The 14549-nt window shown below is 37.3% G+C and overlaps 1 protein-coding gene across 4 annotated transcripts in view; it reads left to right on the top strand.

Moving 5' to 3' along the window:
- The window catches only part of CADPS2 (calcium dependent secretion activator 2), a 317808-nt gene that overhangs the window by 175790 nt on the left and 127469 nt on the right, over window positions 1-14549 (top strand). For 3 of the 4 annotated variants that reach the window (XM_029285368.1, XM_015822226.1, XM_015822219.1), the window contains exons 9-11: window positions 5260-5326; window positions 8337-8445; window positions 9376-9576. In XM_029285368.1, coding sequence (XP_029141201.1) covers window positions 5260-5326; window positions 8337-8445; window positions 9376-9576 — 377 coding nt within the window. Of the gene's footprint in view, window positions 1-5259; window positions 5327-8336; window positions 8446-9375; window positions 9589-14549 lie in introns of all 4 variants that reach the window. The other variant, XM_029285371.1, reaches the window with a different exon arrangement.

Below are 14549 nucleotides of genomic sequence, written 5' to 3'. Positions count from 1 at the left end.
CTTAGCCTCGTTCTCAAACCAGATTATGTGTCTAACTCAGAATATAAAGCCCACCCTCACAACGACAACCTATTTGCAGGATCCAATTTGGGTCAGTCACCAGGACCAGAGGTTTTTAGTCTTCTGAGCTTTCAGACTTATTCAGGAGCCCAAAGGAACTTCTCTCTCACCAGAATGACACATTCAGAATCGGAAGACTAAAGAACTCTGGTCCCCAGATTGGATCCTGCAACATTATCCTGGGACACATATATTTGCATTCATTCATGATAACCTGTTTATTGATTTTTTTAAAATATTTGTTTCAATTGTCTTTATTAAAGTGATGAAAGATACTTGAGCCATCAATAAATAACAGTATTAATGTCCTAATGCCCCCCTCTCTCTATGTCCATATGTATTGGGAGATAGAGGAAAGTGTAAAAATCTTTAGGGGCTTCCTTCCAATTTTCCTATTCATATATTGAGTGTCCAGTTCACTGAAGTGAATAGATATAGTTTCCATTGTTGTTTAGCTTTCTTTGCATTCAGAATATTTGCTTCCCCAGACATCATTATAACAGCTGTTTGGGCAATGTGGATTTTCTTTTCTTTCTTCAGCTCCTCAACCATCCCATTTCTTGTGAAGATGTGTTTGGTGCTCTTTTTCAAGAGCACAGCAAAGTATTGAAATCAATCTGAGAATGTTTTCAGCTAGGCTTCTGATGACCTAGCCATATTGTAGTCTTGAATCTGTTGTGTCTCTCCTCTTCAACTAAGGACAAAAAAAAAGAAGAAAAAAAAAGAAAAAAGCTTAATCTTGTGGGGGTTATATAAAAGAAGGAATGCAGAACAAGGAAGAATTTCCTTTATGCTAGGCAGAACAGAATACACTGTGATGGCTGAAAGTGCCTGTGGGCATTTGGTCCCTATTGGTTCTCACACTGAATGCAGTGATGCCCGCAGATAGACTGTATTGTTGTCAGTTAAATGGGATCATGAGTGTCTGAAAGGTGTTTGAGAATGAACTGAAAATCATTTTCACAAGTGGATGATTACTTCTGCCACATGTTAACTGAACACTATCAGAATGGCCCAGATTTTGAGACTGCTTTAATTGCTCTTTCAACCTTGACTTAGATTCTTTTTAAGAAAGCCTTTTGTAGAACAGAACTGTAATATGTATTGATTTTTTTTCCTTTCTACCTTTTCTTCAACTGTGATAAATAAAAGCTTATAAAAAGTAAATAATTCATTTTCAAGATGCAGATGGATTTTTTCCTTAAACAAAGAATAGACCCAACTTATGGAGTATTAACAGTATTAACAACATTATTCCCACACATACAACACCGGTGATTTGTTTTAGGAACCAGTAAATAATGATGCCATATAGTCATTTAATAATAATTAGGCCTCTCTCCTTCCCATCATAAACATCAAAGAGAAATAGGCAAACCTCATAGCATAGTCTTAAGTGCTATAAATCTTTTTCTCACATATATATCATTCATTTATATAAAGCATTCAAACATATCTTTTTTAAAAAAACACAATTCAAAATATTCTGAATTTCATATATTCTCTGTTCTTGTGGTACTAAATTAAAGATTTATTGCATCTTGGATAACTTTAGAATTAAAAAGAAGCCTTTTTCTCGCTGATTTTTTTTTATCAACTACAGAGAAACTGGCCATAAGGATGATTTTTTTTAAAGGAAGCACATTGGTTTTGTGGTTAAAGAGCAGCCTACAAGTTCTGTCAATTCTAGGCCTCCCTTAAGTATGAAAGCCAGCTGAATGACTTTGGGCCAGTCACTCTTTCTCAGCCCAACCCACCTAATGGGGCTGTTGTTCTGGGGAAAATAGGAGAAAGGAAGATTAGCTATGTTTGCCACCTTGAGTAATATATTAAAAAGGTGGGATAAAAATCTAATGATAGCAATAACATTTAAAATTCTCTAGCAAGCGGCAAATGTAACAGTTGAGCACGTGTTTCCTTGTTCAGTCATTGAGTTAAGCCACTCAAGTAGCAGCAGCAATGGATTACTCTAACTTCAACACAACCCGCGAACAATATGATTAACAGAAATAAATGCACTTTTTTAGCTTATGACACTTCTGAACACTTTTTGAATTTGGAAAGTTCAATGGCCAAGCAACATAGTTTTACATTTGGCAACCTGGAGGTTCCATGGCATTGCAATGTCTTTTGTCATGTACTTTTGCATTTAGTTCCCTGCTTCATAAAGAAAGCAAACTATATCCAGAATGCCCACAGACAATATTACAATCAAGTAAGAACTTCCCTATGGCGAACAGTGTTTTTGAAGAATCCGATTCATCCTACCAGACATACAATAGATGCTTATCTGACTCATCTTTAGCTAGCAGTGCTAGTTCAGGTCTGTGGGAGTAGGCATGCATTTGTACCTTTTATTTTATTGGCTATTGCTGGGATTCTCAAACTATGTGTGCTGCAAGTAAGAAAATGGGAAACCTGAGACTTCCTCCCCATCAACAAATCCTGAGATTTAATTGGATCTGGGGCTAGACAAGAAATTAATATAACAACCACACTCAAATTTAAATTTCCAGTCGGGTTTGATTTTTGTAAACTTATACCTCAAATGTTCTTCCATCTTCCCTGCTTAGACAGTCCAATTCTGTATGTGCATTGCATAAGGTGACCAACTTTTTTACAATGAAAAGGAGGACACCAATAAATTGAAGAAAAAATATCGTAAATAAAAGAAACATTTTATTCATTGCAACAATAATACAGAATACACTATAATATGATAAATGCATAATAAAAACATTTGTAACAATAACATTTTATATTGTAATTATGCTTACATGCCGCTGCCCCGCCAGCACTGCTGCCTCGCCATGTAGAGCGGGCCCCGCAGCTCCCAAAGCACCAGCTGCGCCGGCTCCGGCCCCGGGGGCAGCCCACCATCAACACACCCTACCTGCAGCCGCCCTGACAGCACCATCGCCCACCCTGTGCAGCCCTGTGTAGAGCGGGCCACCACTGCCCCTCACACTCACACCATTATTGCCCTAGCAGGGCCGAAGATCAAGAGAAAGTGACCATGGCATCGCCGCTCCAGTCTCCTCCAGGTATCTTCAGGACTAACTAGGAGATGGTGCAGTTGGGTAGCAGGGAGGGGTGCAAAGTTCCTGACAATTTGCTTTCGGTGCAGACAACTTACATATGCAAAGTTTGCCATCCAGGTGTTTTGGCGCACTCAGCAGCAATTCCTATTGGCTTTCAAAAGCCAATAGCGGGAGTTGCACAGCTCATGCAAAAGTTGAAAAAAAAACCATCAAAAAAAGGTGCCGGAACGCCGTTCTGAGCGTTTTATGAGGGAAAAAAAAGCCCTGCAGATTAGTCTTCAAATATCGAAAAGGAGGACATGTAGGAGGACACTTTTTGAGGGAGGACAGAACTCACAAAAGGAGGACTGTCCTCCCTAAAGGAGGACAGTTGGTCACCTTAGCATTACAGGAACACAGAAGTATATTCCTATATCTCCCTTCCTATAGGAGCAAGTCCTGGTAGCATCTTTGGCCTAAATTGCAAATATTTACCCAATTCAACCCTCTCCTTGCCATGGGCTCTTGTACTATCCAGTGTCCAATTAAAAATGGCCACTCTTCAACTCCAGAGTGTTTGTGGCTACCATTTTCATATGTGTGTTTTGTGTTTGGCAACATTTATCATTTGTAGAAATCTCAGCTCTACCCTGAAACTGTGTGAGAACATACTCTTTTATACTTTTATAGGAATTTTGTACTACCTGCATACTAGACATTTTTAAAGTATTGTTATCTAACCAAGTGATCAGTGATATTGAGAGCATAAACCACTGCCTTCATTGTCAAAGAAGAGTATACTGTGCATAATTCTCCTGCCCCCCCTTGGGTTAGAGTTGGTTAGTATAGCAATTACAAGGTCATAAATTCAGCAATCAGTTGTCGTTATAAATACAGATTTAAGTTCAAGTTCAAGAGAATAGATTACCTTCCAGCAGACAATGTTCACTGAACCAAGTATCATAGCAAGACCTAGAAACAACAAGAGATTTGCAGGGCACAATTTAAAATGGAGTATAAAGAATACAGGATTGGGTTTGCACAGAAAGATGTGTTGCACTCAAGTAGAACCTTACATGAAGCTCTCAGGTGGCAGTGATCAATTCTTATTTCCATAGGGTTCTCCTAAGTAGTCTTGCATAATGCTGGATGCTTCTCCAGGTACTCAAACATCCATCTGTTCCTTGATTTCTGACCCTTGTCAGAAAGCTGGCAGCTTTTCCATTGGGCGGTTGGATGAGCCTTCAATTCAAGATTTACTCACAAGGACTGAGCACAATAGCTCCTGCTACCCTCTCATGTCTGTCGGTGAAGCCAAAATTTTGCTAGTATCATTCCATGATTAAGTCAGTTTCATCTTTCTTCACTTGTAAGGATAACTTTTTAATTAGGGGCATAATACTGCCTTAGAGCAGTGATGGATAACCTTATAATGATCAAGGAAAGCATTAACATTTTTGACAAGGCTGAAAGCTATAAACAAGATAAGAGTCACTGTCAATAGTGAGATGGGTGTCAGGTAGATTTAATAAGTAAATAAGGCCAGATCATGAATACAGATAGTTGGGATTTGGGAAAGATAGTCTCCCTCCTTCCCTCTCATTGGTATGCAACATATCGGGCCGGTTTTGCCATTGCCGGCAATAGGGTGGGCGTGGCTTCCAGATGATGCATCCGGCCTGCGGGCAGTTTGACACCCCTGTTCTAGACATATTGAGATTGCCTTTCCTAGAAGTCTTGGAAGTTGTAGCCCCAACAATTCTTCACAGCCCCAGATTGAAGAAGATTGATTGAAAATTCAATAGCATTCTGAAAGGCAACTACTATAAACTCACAGATTTCTTCATGAAACACCACATGAACTATGAGCTGGAAAACCTCAATTTCAAATCTTGCCTCTGCTATAAACTAATAGGGTTGCCTTAGTTGCTAAATCTTAGTTTTTATGTGGAGCATATGGTATAACACTGATTTACCTTTCAAGATCTATGTTTCATGCTCCTTATAGAAAAGATAGGTAGTACTAGTAATAAATGCATCAAAATGTATCCATGTATATTAAAGATAAGCAAATAGAGGAATGTAATAAACAAATCCTCAATTCTTCCATTTATGTTCATTTGTGGCCATTTCATTGTAAGATTTTTAACTGAGAAAGTTTTGTCTTCACATTTAACAGGTATTTGTATGCCCTTGGACAAAAAGTTTGGAAACGATGGAAAAAGCGCTACTTTGTTCTTGTGCAGGTTAGTGATTTTTCTTTCCCGTGCACACAACTCTTTGTAGTAATCCCATTATTTGTGGATTTAAGTGTCCTATTAGAACTCATTTACAAAATCCTGAATTTCTTTCTAGGCTATATTCAAGAGAGCAAGTGTATAAATGTTCACTTCCAGTCAAGGTTGTGCAGCACTTTGGATTCAATTCCAAAATGGTGCTTCAGAGTGTGTAAGAGTATAAATATAGCATTCACTGGCAACTCATTAAACCAATTCTGTATTTTATGAATGCTACATTTGCAACTCTCACTCTAACTTCAATGATAATCATACTATATGTGATGTATATACATTTTAAAAGTTATCAATAGATCTAGTCAGTGACAGATTCCCTCCTTTGAATCCATGCTGGAGTTTGGGAACTATATTATACCCAGTTCAAAAAAAAACAAAACAATCCCAATAGACCCAGATAGAGAATATAACTCAATGGCTCTTCACACTTCCAAGCATTGGTAGTATGAATTCTCATTATTTTAGCTGTCTTTCTCATGAAGAATTTCTCATGGAGATCTGAGCACATAAGATCATAGGGTGCAGTGAGCACAAACGTGCTAGGTAAAATCTTGAATATACACAAAGGTAATATGTTATGGTAATTTTAAAATGTATAGAGTAGTTTTTTGGGTACAGACTGCAATAGCAAAGATAGGGAGAATAAAGTAAGGTTGTTTATATCAGCCTATCTGTCAACGCTGCAAATACTGTATATTCTTGCTTTGACAATGTGCAGAACTGTCTGGTATATATATAGTTAAACCAGCAACTAGGAGACAACCTAGATTGAAGAGACAACCATCCAGTGGTTACAGCACTGTTGGGCTTCCTCAAGGTCCCTTCAGCTGACAAATCTATCAAACTTCAGAGGCATGACCTCGGAGGAAGCTAAAGCTACCTCCCAAAAATTCTGGAATATGTCACTGGGTCTTTTCCCAAAGTATTCCAGTTGGAAGATGAATGGATACAAGAAACTTGTTATGGCAAGGTAATGGCAATGAGGGTTCATTTTTCAACTGGGTTTCCCCATGTTCATGGATGCTGGCAGGCAAAAATATCCATCATAATTTACTAGGCCCTCCCCAGAGACCTTTCAGAATATGGTGGAGGGCTTTCATCAAATATTTTTGTCCAGTCTCCACAACTGCTTTGTAAATTGAAAATTAACTTTTGCCCCTTCCTGCTCCCATAGACATAAAGTATGTTTTTCAGTGAGGAATGCAGGAATGGTACCTTTTGTATTTTGGCAGACTAAAATATATATGACTAAAATATGAAAAGAACAATGTGAATATAATACACAAAAAGAGTACAGATACAATCTCATGCCTTTATCTAATATGCAGGAAACCAAGAACATTAAAATTCATTTGTAGTATTTTTGATCATTGGCCAAGCTAGGCTATCCATACTACTACCTACAGTTTTATGTCAGACACAGATTGATAGAATTATGTATAAATTCAATAGTACTCATATAAGCATACTGTAACATAGTGTATGTGATGTTTTATTACAAGTCACGTTTGAACTCATATTGATATCTGTCCATGTATAATCTTAAACACCTGAGATTTCAGGTCTCTATTTTCTTCTTCAATGATTTTCCTTTTGTTTTCTGTTTCTCAGAAAAGCTTAGACAAAGCTAACAGCAGTCTTATCTAGTTGAAAGAGATATGTCTCCAATCCCCTGATTCCACTCACATAAGTGTGCACTAAGTTGTTGATGTTGTTTCCTTCACCTGCAGTCTGAAGTGCACAATCCAATTGACCACTTCGGTTTTACGAATAGACCTAGTTTAGAATGTCTATAAAGAATAGTACTGACAGATGGGCATTTTGCCATCCCTTTCATAATTCCTGCACTGTTGACACTGCAGGAGTTGTGTTAAATTTGTATTTTATCTTTATGTTGAAGGGTTATTAAGTCGCAGATGAACTATGGGTGACATAATGAATAGCCTCACCCAGCAACTTTAAAAAACCATTTAAATCAGGTAGCATTGAGTTTGTCTACTTAATCTTTTTGTCTGATTATGGTGATCACTTTGCACTTTTTGTAATCTTATACCTGACCACAATAATCAAAAATCTGGAGTCAAATGCAAATGGCATGTGTGTATTCAAAACTATTACTTTTCTCAGCAATGACACAGAATTGAAGGTCCAATTATTTTCTGGATACTTTTCCTGATTGTTTTTATTGGGGTTGTAAAGTTTAACCAGAGGCTTTATTGGGCACACCAGCATCTCATGTGTAGCCCTCAGAATTTCCCAAGTGGGTGAAGCCAAACATTTCTGTCTTATTTGCAGTGGTCAGTTCATTGATACAAAGATATCTGTGTATCATGTTGCATGTGCACATTCTTCCACCTAGGGGGGAAAAATAGGGCCTGCTATCCACCAACCATTGCTGAAGTACAGCTCTTAGACAAATTGTGCGAAGTCTGATGTGACCTTCAAACTTTTGTGCACTCTAAGTTTTAAGGTAAATATATGTGTATTAGTGTCAGTTGGAAGGACATGCAGTGTTCAAGATAAATGAACAAATGCCTTACATATACCTGGTTTAAAAAATGTATTGATGGAAATGTATAGAATAGTGATTACATTTTCAATTTAGCATTGTTTCTCAAGATGGGTACTGGTAACAGATAAAAAGGTGCTTTTACTTCTCAAATTACGATTTCACAATTATTGCACAAGGATTGCTGTAGACCTCTAGCATACAAATAGATTAGTGGTATTGTCCTGATATCTAAGTGTATTTTGTAAGCCAATTTGTTTTGTTGTGAATTTCAAGTTGTTAATGTGCAGTTGACATATTTGTTCTAAGCAACATGGCAGGTTATTTATAATTCCCATTTAACAGCTAGTTTATGTCCCATGTCCCACAGAACTAAGAGCTGAATGTCAATATAACATGATGTAGTGAAGTATAGCTAATTCAGGGCTTCTCTTTCTCTTTTGTTTCACCTAGGTTAGCCAATATACATTTGCTATGTGCAGCTACAGAGAGAAAAAATCAGAGCCTCAGGAGTTAATGCAACTTGAAGGATACACTGTGGATTATACAGCACCCCATCCAGGTATTCTGCAAAATGAGTTAAAATGTCTGATTGCAGAGTAAATTAGAAAAGAGGGCTTGTTTTATCTTTTCATAAAATCCTATCAAGTAAGTAGGTAGATAGATAGAAAGAGAGAGAGACTATTTTAGGTCAGGTTACATTTTTATATCATTTTCTATCATATCAAAAACATCTCCCTCTCATTGCAGATCTGAATTGCCAGGCTATATATTATTTTAATGCTATTAAAGGCATTGATATCATGAACTGATATTAATTGAAAAGCAATATTTTATTCAAAGTTGAGGATAAGGTTTTGATTCTGATTTTATAGTGCTCTTCCTCCTGAAGATATCAAATGCAAAGTAGTAAATGGTACTGCTATCAAGTAACCACTTTTGTATAATAGCCATCATACACATTTTTCCTTTAGCAAGAACTCACTCAATCAGTTAATTAGTACAGTAAAGTGCTTAGGACAGAAAGTTTCAAGGGAAGTTGGTTAACTAGAGAAATGTATTTAAGTGGGAGCACAAGCCATTAATATACATACAAGGATCAAAGTGAGGAGACAAAGTGAGAGACCCTTTTGAAGATGCTTCTGCTCAATATGCCATCTCTTGGGTAGACAGGACTACACATTTTTCTGCATGTCTTCCAAGTTGTATAATATTACTCCCATTGAAATTGTCCTCCATGTTTTCTGGTTGCAACAGAGACATCAAGGCCTATCTTTTCAATTTAGCTTTTGAGTGATTTTAATGATTTTTAACATTTACATTTTAACTGTGCCTTTAATTATGTTTTTATTAATTTAGTCACTTTAAGTTCTCTTTTTATATTGAAAGGTAGACTATAAATCCAGTTATTAGTTAAGGAGGAAGGGGAAAGAGAAAACTTAATTTCACGTCAGTTAACTTGACTGAATCCTGAGTTCTTCTAATTCTGCAGGCCTTCAAGGTGGTCAGATGTTCTTCAATGCTGTCAAAGAAGGCGACATAGTGATATTTGCCAGTGATGATGAACAAGATCGGATCCTTTGGGTCCAAGCAATGTACAGAGCTACTGGTCAATCTTACAAGCCAGTTCCTGTAGGTCAAGCACAGAAGATGAATCCAAAAGGAAGCAATACTCACACAGATTTATCACAGAGTAAGTTCTTAAGTTATGGGATTTCAATTGTATAATTAATCAGCATTTAACTTGACTGTTCTTGAAAATGTATAGTATTAATAATAATTAAAAACCTGACTTGTAGCTCATTATTGCTGTTGTTACTTTTTAAAATATGTAATTGGTATCATTAAAATTCAATACAGATTCTCATGGAAACAGTTTTTAGGGATTATTTTTCTTTCAGGGTTTATTCTGATTTTATAACAAATACCTTCAATTGGGTATTCATGACTCAGTTGCATCATTATTTTGGTGAAATAATATTGAGCAAGAAGAGCATAAGATTACATCGCTTCATGAATTCTCATTTGAGGAAATTTTCCAATTCTCTGCCAGGAATTTGAAGCTGTAAACTCGGGGAAGAGGAGGTAATGGGGTAATTGACATCAAAGGATACTTTACTGCAATTAACCAGATGTGAAGCCTTGCCAGTAAAGTTGGATTCTAAAGACAGGGTGGAAAGTTGGACTCTAAAGACAAGATGGGAATTCTAATGTACTGTCTTCACTGTTGAAGACTGTCTCCAGCATATCCCTTTTGGGGGAAGGTTGGGAAGAAAATATTTCAGGTTGCATCAATATGCCAATTATGCCCAACTATAAATCTTGGCCACTGACCAAATTATTGATGCTATCAAACTGCTATCCAAAAGTCTAACACCATCCTAGGTCTGCACAGGAAAGAAGAGTTAAGGCTTAATTCCAGCAAGAATTACTTCTGATGATATTCCTCCATTAATTCTAAATGAGGTTGCACTTCCCTAACAGATTCAGTTTGCAATTTTGGTGGCTCTTCAAGCTTCTATTGCAAATAGGGCCTTCACTCAGCTCCATCTAGTGTACCAATTGTGACTTTTCCTAGCTGGCATTAATTACTGTTACTCAAGCCTTAGTTACCTCTTGACTGGATTATTGCAATAAGCTTCACATGGGACTGCCATTGAAACTGCAGCTGGTCCAGAATACTGAAGTTCAAATACTGATGGATGTAACATCTTTATTCACAGAGCAGCACTAGTTGCCACTTGGCTTGTGGGTGCTCTTAGCCCAGGGGTGTCAAACTCGCAACGTCACGTGACGTATTGTGCTGTATTGCGACTTTTTTTCCATTGCCAGCAATGGGGTGGGTGCAGTTTTGGCATGACGCATCTCGCCCACGGGCCAGCAGTTTGACACCCCTGTCCTAGCCTCTGAAATAGTATTCCACCTGGTCTGCAACTGGCTTCTTCGGGCTTTTAAAAGGTGGTTAAAACCTGGTTGTTCCATCAAGCAAGAAAAGTCAGTTTGCTATAATTGCCTCTTGGTCCGGAGAGTGGGTCAGGTTTCACTACTACTGATGTTTTCAGTTATTACTGCCAGTGTAATAGGCATTTCTAGTAGTTCTTTTATTGATTATATGATTTTATCAACTTTATGGCAATTGAAGTGGCTCATATGGCTGTAAAGAAATCAACTCTACAAGCTGATAATATAATAGAAACAATGACTCACCACCCTTTTGGCTTAAAGAAATAGCCAGAGAGTAAGCATATAGTGCCATTTCAACCATCTTAGCTAACTAATTCCTATTTAATAATACCTCTTTCTATTGTAATTTGCAAATAACACATTTTTCCATATGTAACTATAGCATCCTTTTATGTTTTTGGCTTACTTTGTATTTAGTAATACTGTAACATTTATATGAGACAGTACTTCTGAAGGACGATGCCACCCCACATTTATGTTTATTGATTTCCTGATACAAATGATGCCGATTTTTAAAATCGAAAATAAGAGGCAGCCTTAGGAATGGCATGCCTAGTTTCATTCTCCATAAAGAAATATTGGCTGCTTTCTCCTAAGGCTAGGAAGAGACATACATTCCTTAAATATAAAATGTGACAGCAAACTATGTGGTCCTGTTTGGCAGGTATCAACCTAAGGGTTACTATCATTTTCCTTGTCGTCTTGCTGCATCCCATCTATGTCTAGTTGCTTGACAATAGCTACAGGATAATTTTGTGTTTTATCAAATTTCCTTTCCATCGTACTTCCTGCAACTGTCTCTTGGTTGAACTTAGTACAGATGGGGGATCACCAAAATAGCCAGCCCTTGCTGGCTATGCTAATTTGCTGGCAGAAATGCAGCAAAAACAGTCAGCAAAAAGAGCAAAATGCGGTTAAAACAGTCCTCGGTTTTAACAAAATATTCTAGTAGCTATTTTTCTGTTTCTTTTGTGTTATATGAAGACATCTAAGGAAAATAACAGTAACATTTTATAAACGATTCTCCATCTCAATTTCCCAATTTACTTTTACAATTTTGACTGAACAGTATCCCCTTAAAAAAACTACGTTTGGATAGGATTCTTTCTGCTCTTTTAGGGAATAGCAGACTGTGTATTTATCCAAATGAAACTCAAGATCAATTATCACAGGGGAGTGCAGCAATGTGGCATCAATTTATGTTGATATAACTCTACTATAAGTTCAAGGGCCTATGCCAGGGCTTTTCAACCTTTTCACCCATTGTTACCACTTTTAGGATATGGCAATATCCGAGTACCACCAGTCGCCTAGCAAGGTGTCAAAAACTTGATGACCAAAAAAAAGAAGAAAAAGTGATTAAGTACAGGTAGTCCTCGACTTACAACAGTTGCTTAATGACTGTTCAAACTTACAATTGCACTGAAAAAAGTGCCCCCCAAGCCACAGCCGAGCAAGACACCTGCCTGCCCGCCCGGCGGTGCTCTTCCTCCTGTCTGAGGTTTTCATTGTTGTGAGCATTTTTCTTGAGGATTGGCAGCGAGGGTGGGGTGGGAGGGTGTTTGGTTTTTATTCCCCTCGTCTGCTGGGTGGTTGCAGCAGGTTTTGGTCACTTCACATGATCCTGGGACACTGTGACCGTCATAAATATGAATCAGCCAACCATCTGAATGCAAATCACAAGACCCTGGAGATGCTGCAACATTCCACCTGATCAGCATTTCTGGGCTCAGCAGAAGCACCAGGATCAGCACTGAGCTCCAGCTGGAGCCTAGCGCTGATCCTGGCGCTTCCACTGAGCCCTGACAGCCCTGCAGCTCCAGCCATCTCCTGCTCAGGCTTGTGCAGTGTTGCCACCGGTTCAGCTCATTCCCCTCCCCTGCTACTTTTCTAGGATGGTCGCGTACCACCTGCCAGGTGCCAATGTACACAGGTGGTACCCGTACCACTGGTTGAAAAGCCCTGGCCTATGCTACCAAATAATTAAGGTTTTAATGGTATAGGACTATATAATAAGTAAACTTGTTTTCAAAAAAAGTTAATGAACTTACATAAACTAATTCGCTTTTCTTTTTAAGAAATAAAGAATGTTAATATGAAATATCAAGGCTTTGAATTATTTTGAAATATCTAGATCTAGTTTATATGCATGATAAGGAGAGAGAAAAAAATCACCATTGTCTTTCTTTTCCTTTTCTGTATCATCAGATGATTATAGTAAACCATCAGTGTAACAATTTCCCCATATCCTTTGCTAATCAAAAATGTTTTACATATATGAAATTAATAGCAAACTGCCATGTACGCTACATCGCAATTCAGTTAAAAAATGTCAGTTTACTTAAGACTAATTCAAATCCCTTTCTACATCAGGAGATTCTGAGATCATGTAGTTATATCTAAAATTAATATTTTTATGCTTGGTAATTAAATAGTCATTTAATTACATACATGAATATATCTTAGGACTTGAGGAGCGGGGGAAGTATTGTTCCAAAAACTCTGTAAAAATGTACTCCTGTTATCTGTAGATGATAATCTCATAGCGTAACCTATCAATGTGTTATCACACAGTTTATTTACTATATGTACCTTGTTAAATCTGTCACATGAATGTGACTCTTGCTTTGACAATACAGAGCCAAGTGATATGAATTTGTTTCTGCATCTTTTCAGGATATGATGCTGTAGATCCTTCAGTTTGAATTAAATAATTCTTCCATCTGCAAATGCATCTGAAAGTTGGACTTGACATGGATCAATATGATCTGGGGCTAAATTTCTAAATGTGACTGATTATGTTAGCATCATGCCCACAGATCAATATGGAGTCTTATTATGAACCTAACTTTAGAATTGGATTTAATCAATAAACTTTTGTCTCCTTTTTTATAGAAATTTTAGGTTTGTAGCACAGTTTTCAAGAATATATTGAGAATACATCTTTTCTGGTAACAAACATTAAAAACCTCTATATTTGAAATTAAAAGAACAAAGAAGAGCAAAGACCTTATTGTAAGGGTCAAATCAATGTTTTAGTTGATAGTGGCCTGTTCACTCCCAATATTGTGTACAAAATCAAAGTGAGCTAATGTGCTAATGCATAACTAGTCCTTTTGGCAATGGTAAGGCTTTTTCTGTCCATACTTTATAGCAACTTGCATTGAGGATTTTGACAAAACATACCATTAACGAAAGAATCGCTAGATTGTGTCTTTTGATAAACCCGCGGGGTTCAAAGGCGTTGAAAGATGCAATCTCTGAACAACAATAAATTCAGATATTTGATTGAGGTGCCATTTAAAATGGTATGTTATATATAATTTACACAAAGAAATATTGTTTCCAGTTTCATTACTCTTGTTCTGGAAGGCTGAAAGAGCTCTTTGCCATTACTACTTTATATTTGTTTCTTTAAAAACTGCATATAAAAAGCAAAAGACTGGAAATGACCCTGTGTGGGGCTATGTGTTCATTTCTGCTCTAGTTTGATGTTTAAGAAATGGGCTTCCAGCTATCTTCCATTGCTACTTTCCTCTGAGATAAGTGTCTTCATGCCTGTAAGCAAAGATATGTTGTTGTTTTAAATAAACCAAATCTTCTGTATTGTTAGTATCTTGTTAAAACAGGCATCTCATAGTTAGTATTGGCAAAACGGTTGATATTAAACTTTCTAAAATTTTAGAACATTATTACAGAGAA

The sequence above is a fragment of the Protobothrops mucrosquamatus genome, unplaced genomic scaffold (genome assembly GCF_001527695.2).
Source record: "Protobothrops mucrosquamatus isolate PMUCROS unplaced genomic scaffold, P.Mucros_1.0 scaffold_172, whole genome shotgun sequence".
In the NCBI taxonomy this organism is placed as follows: domain Eukaryota; kingdom Metazoa; phylum Chordata; class Lepidosauria; order Squamata; family Viperidae; genus Protobothrops; species Protobothrops mucrosquamatus.
The sequence above is the reverse complement of the archived record's forward strand: the minus strand, read 5'-3'. Positions and strand labels throughout refer to the sequence as shown.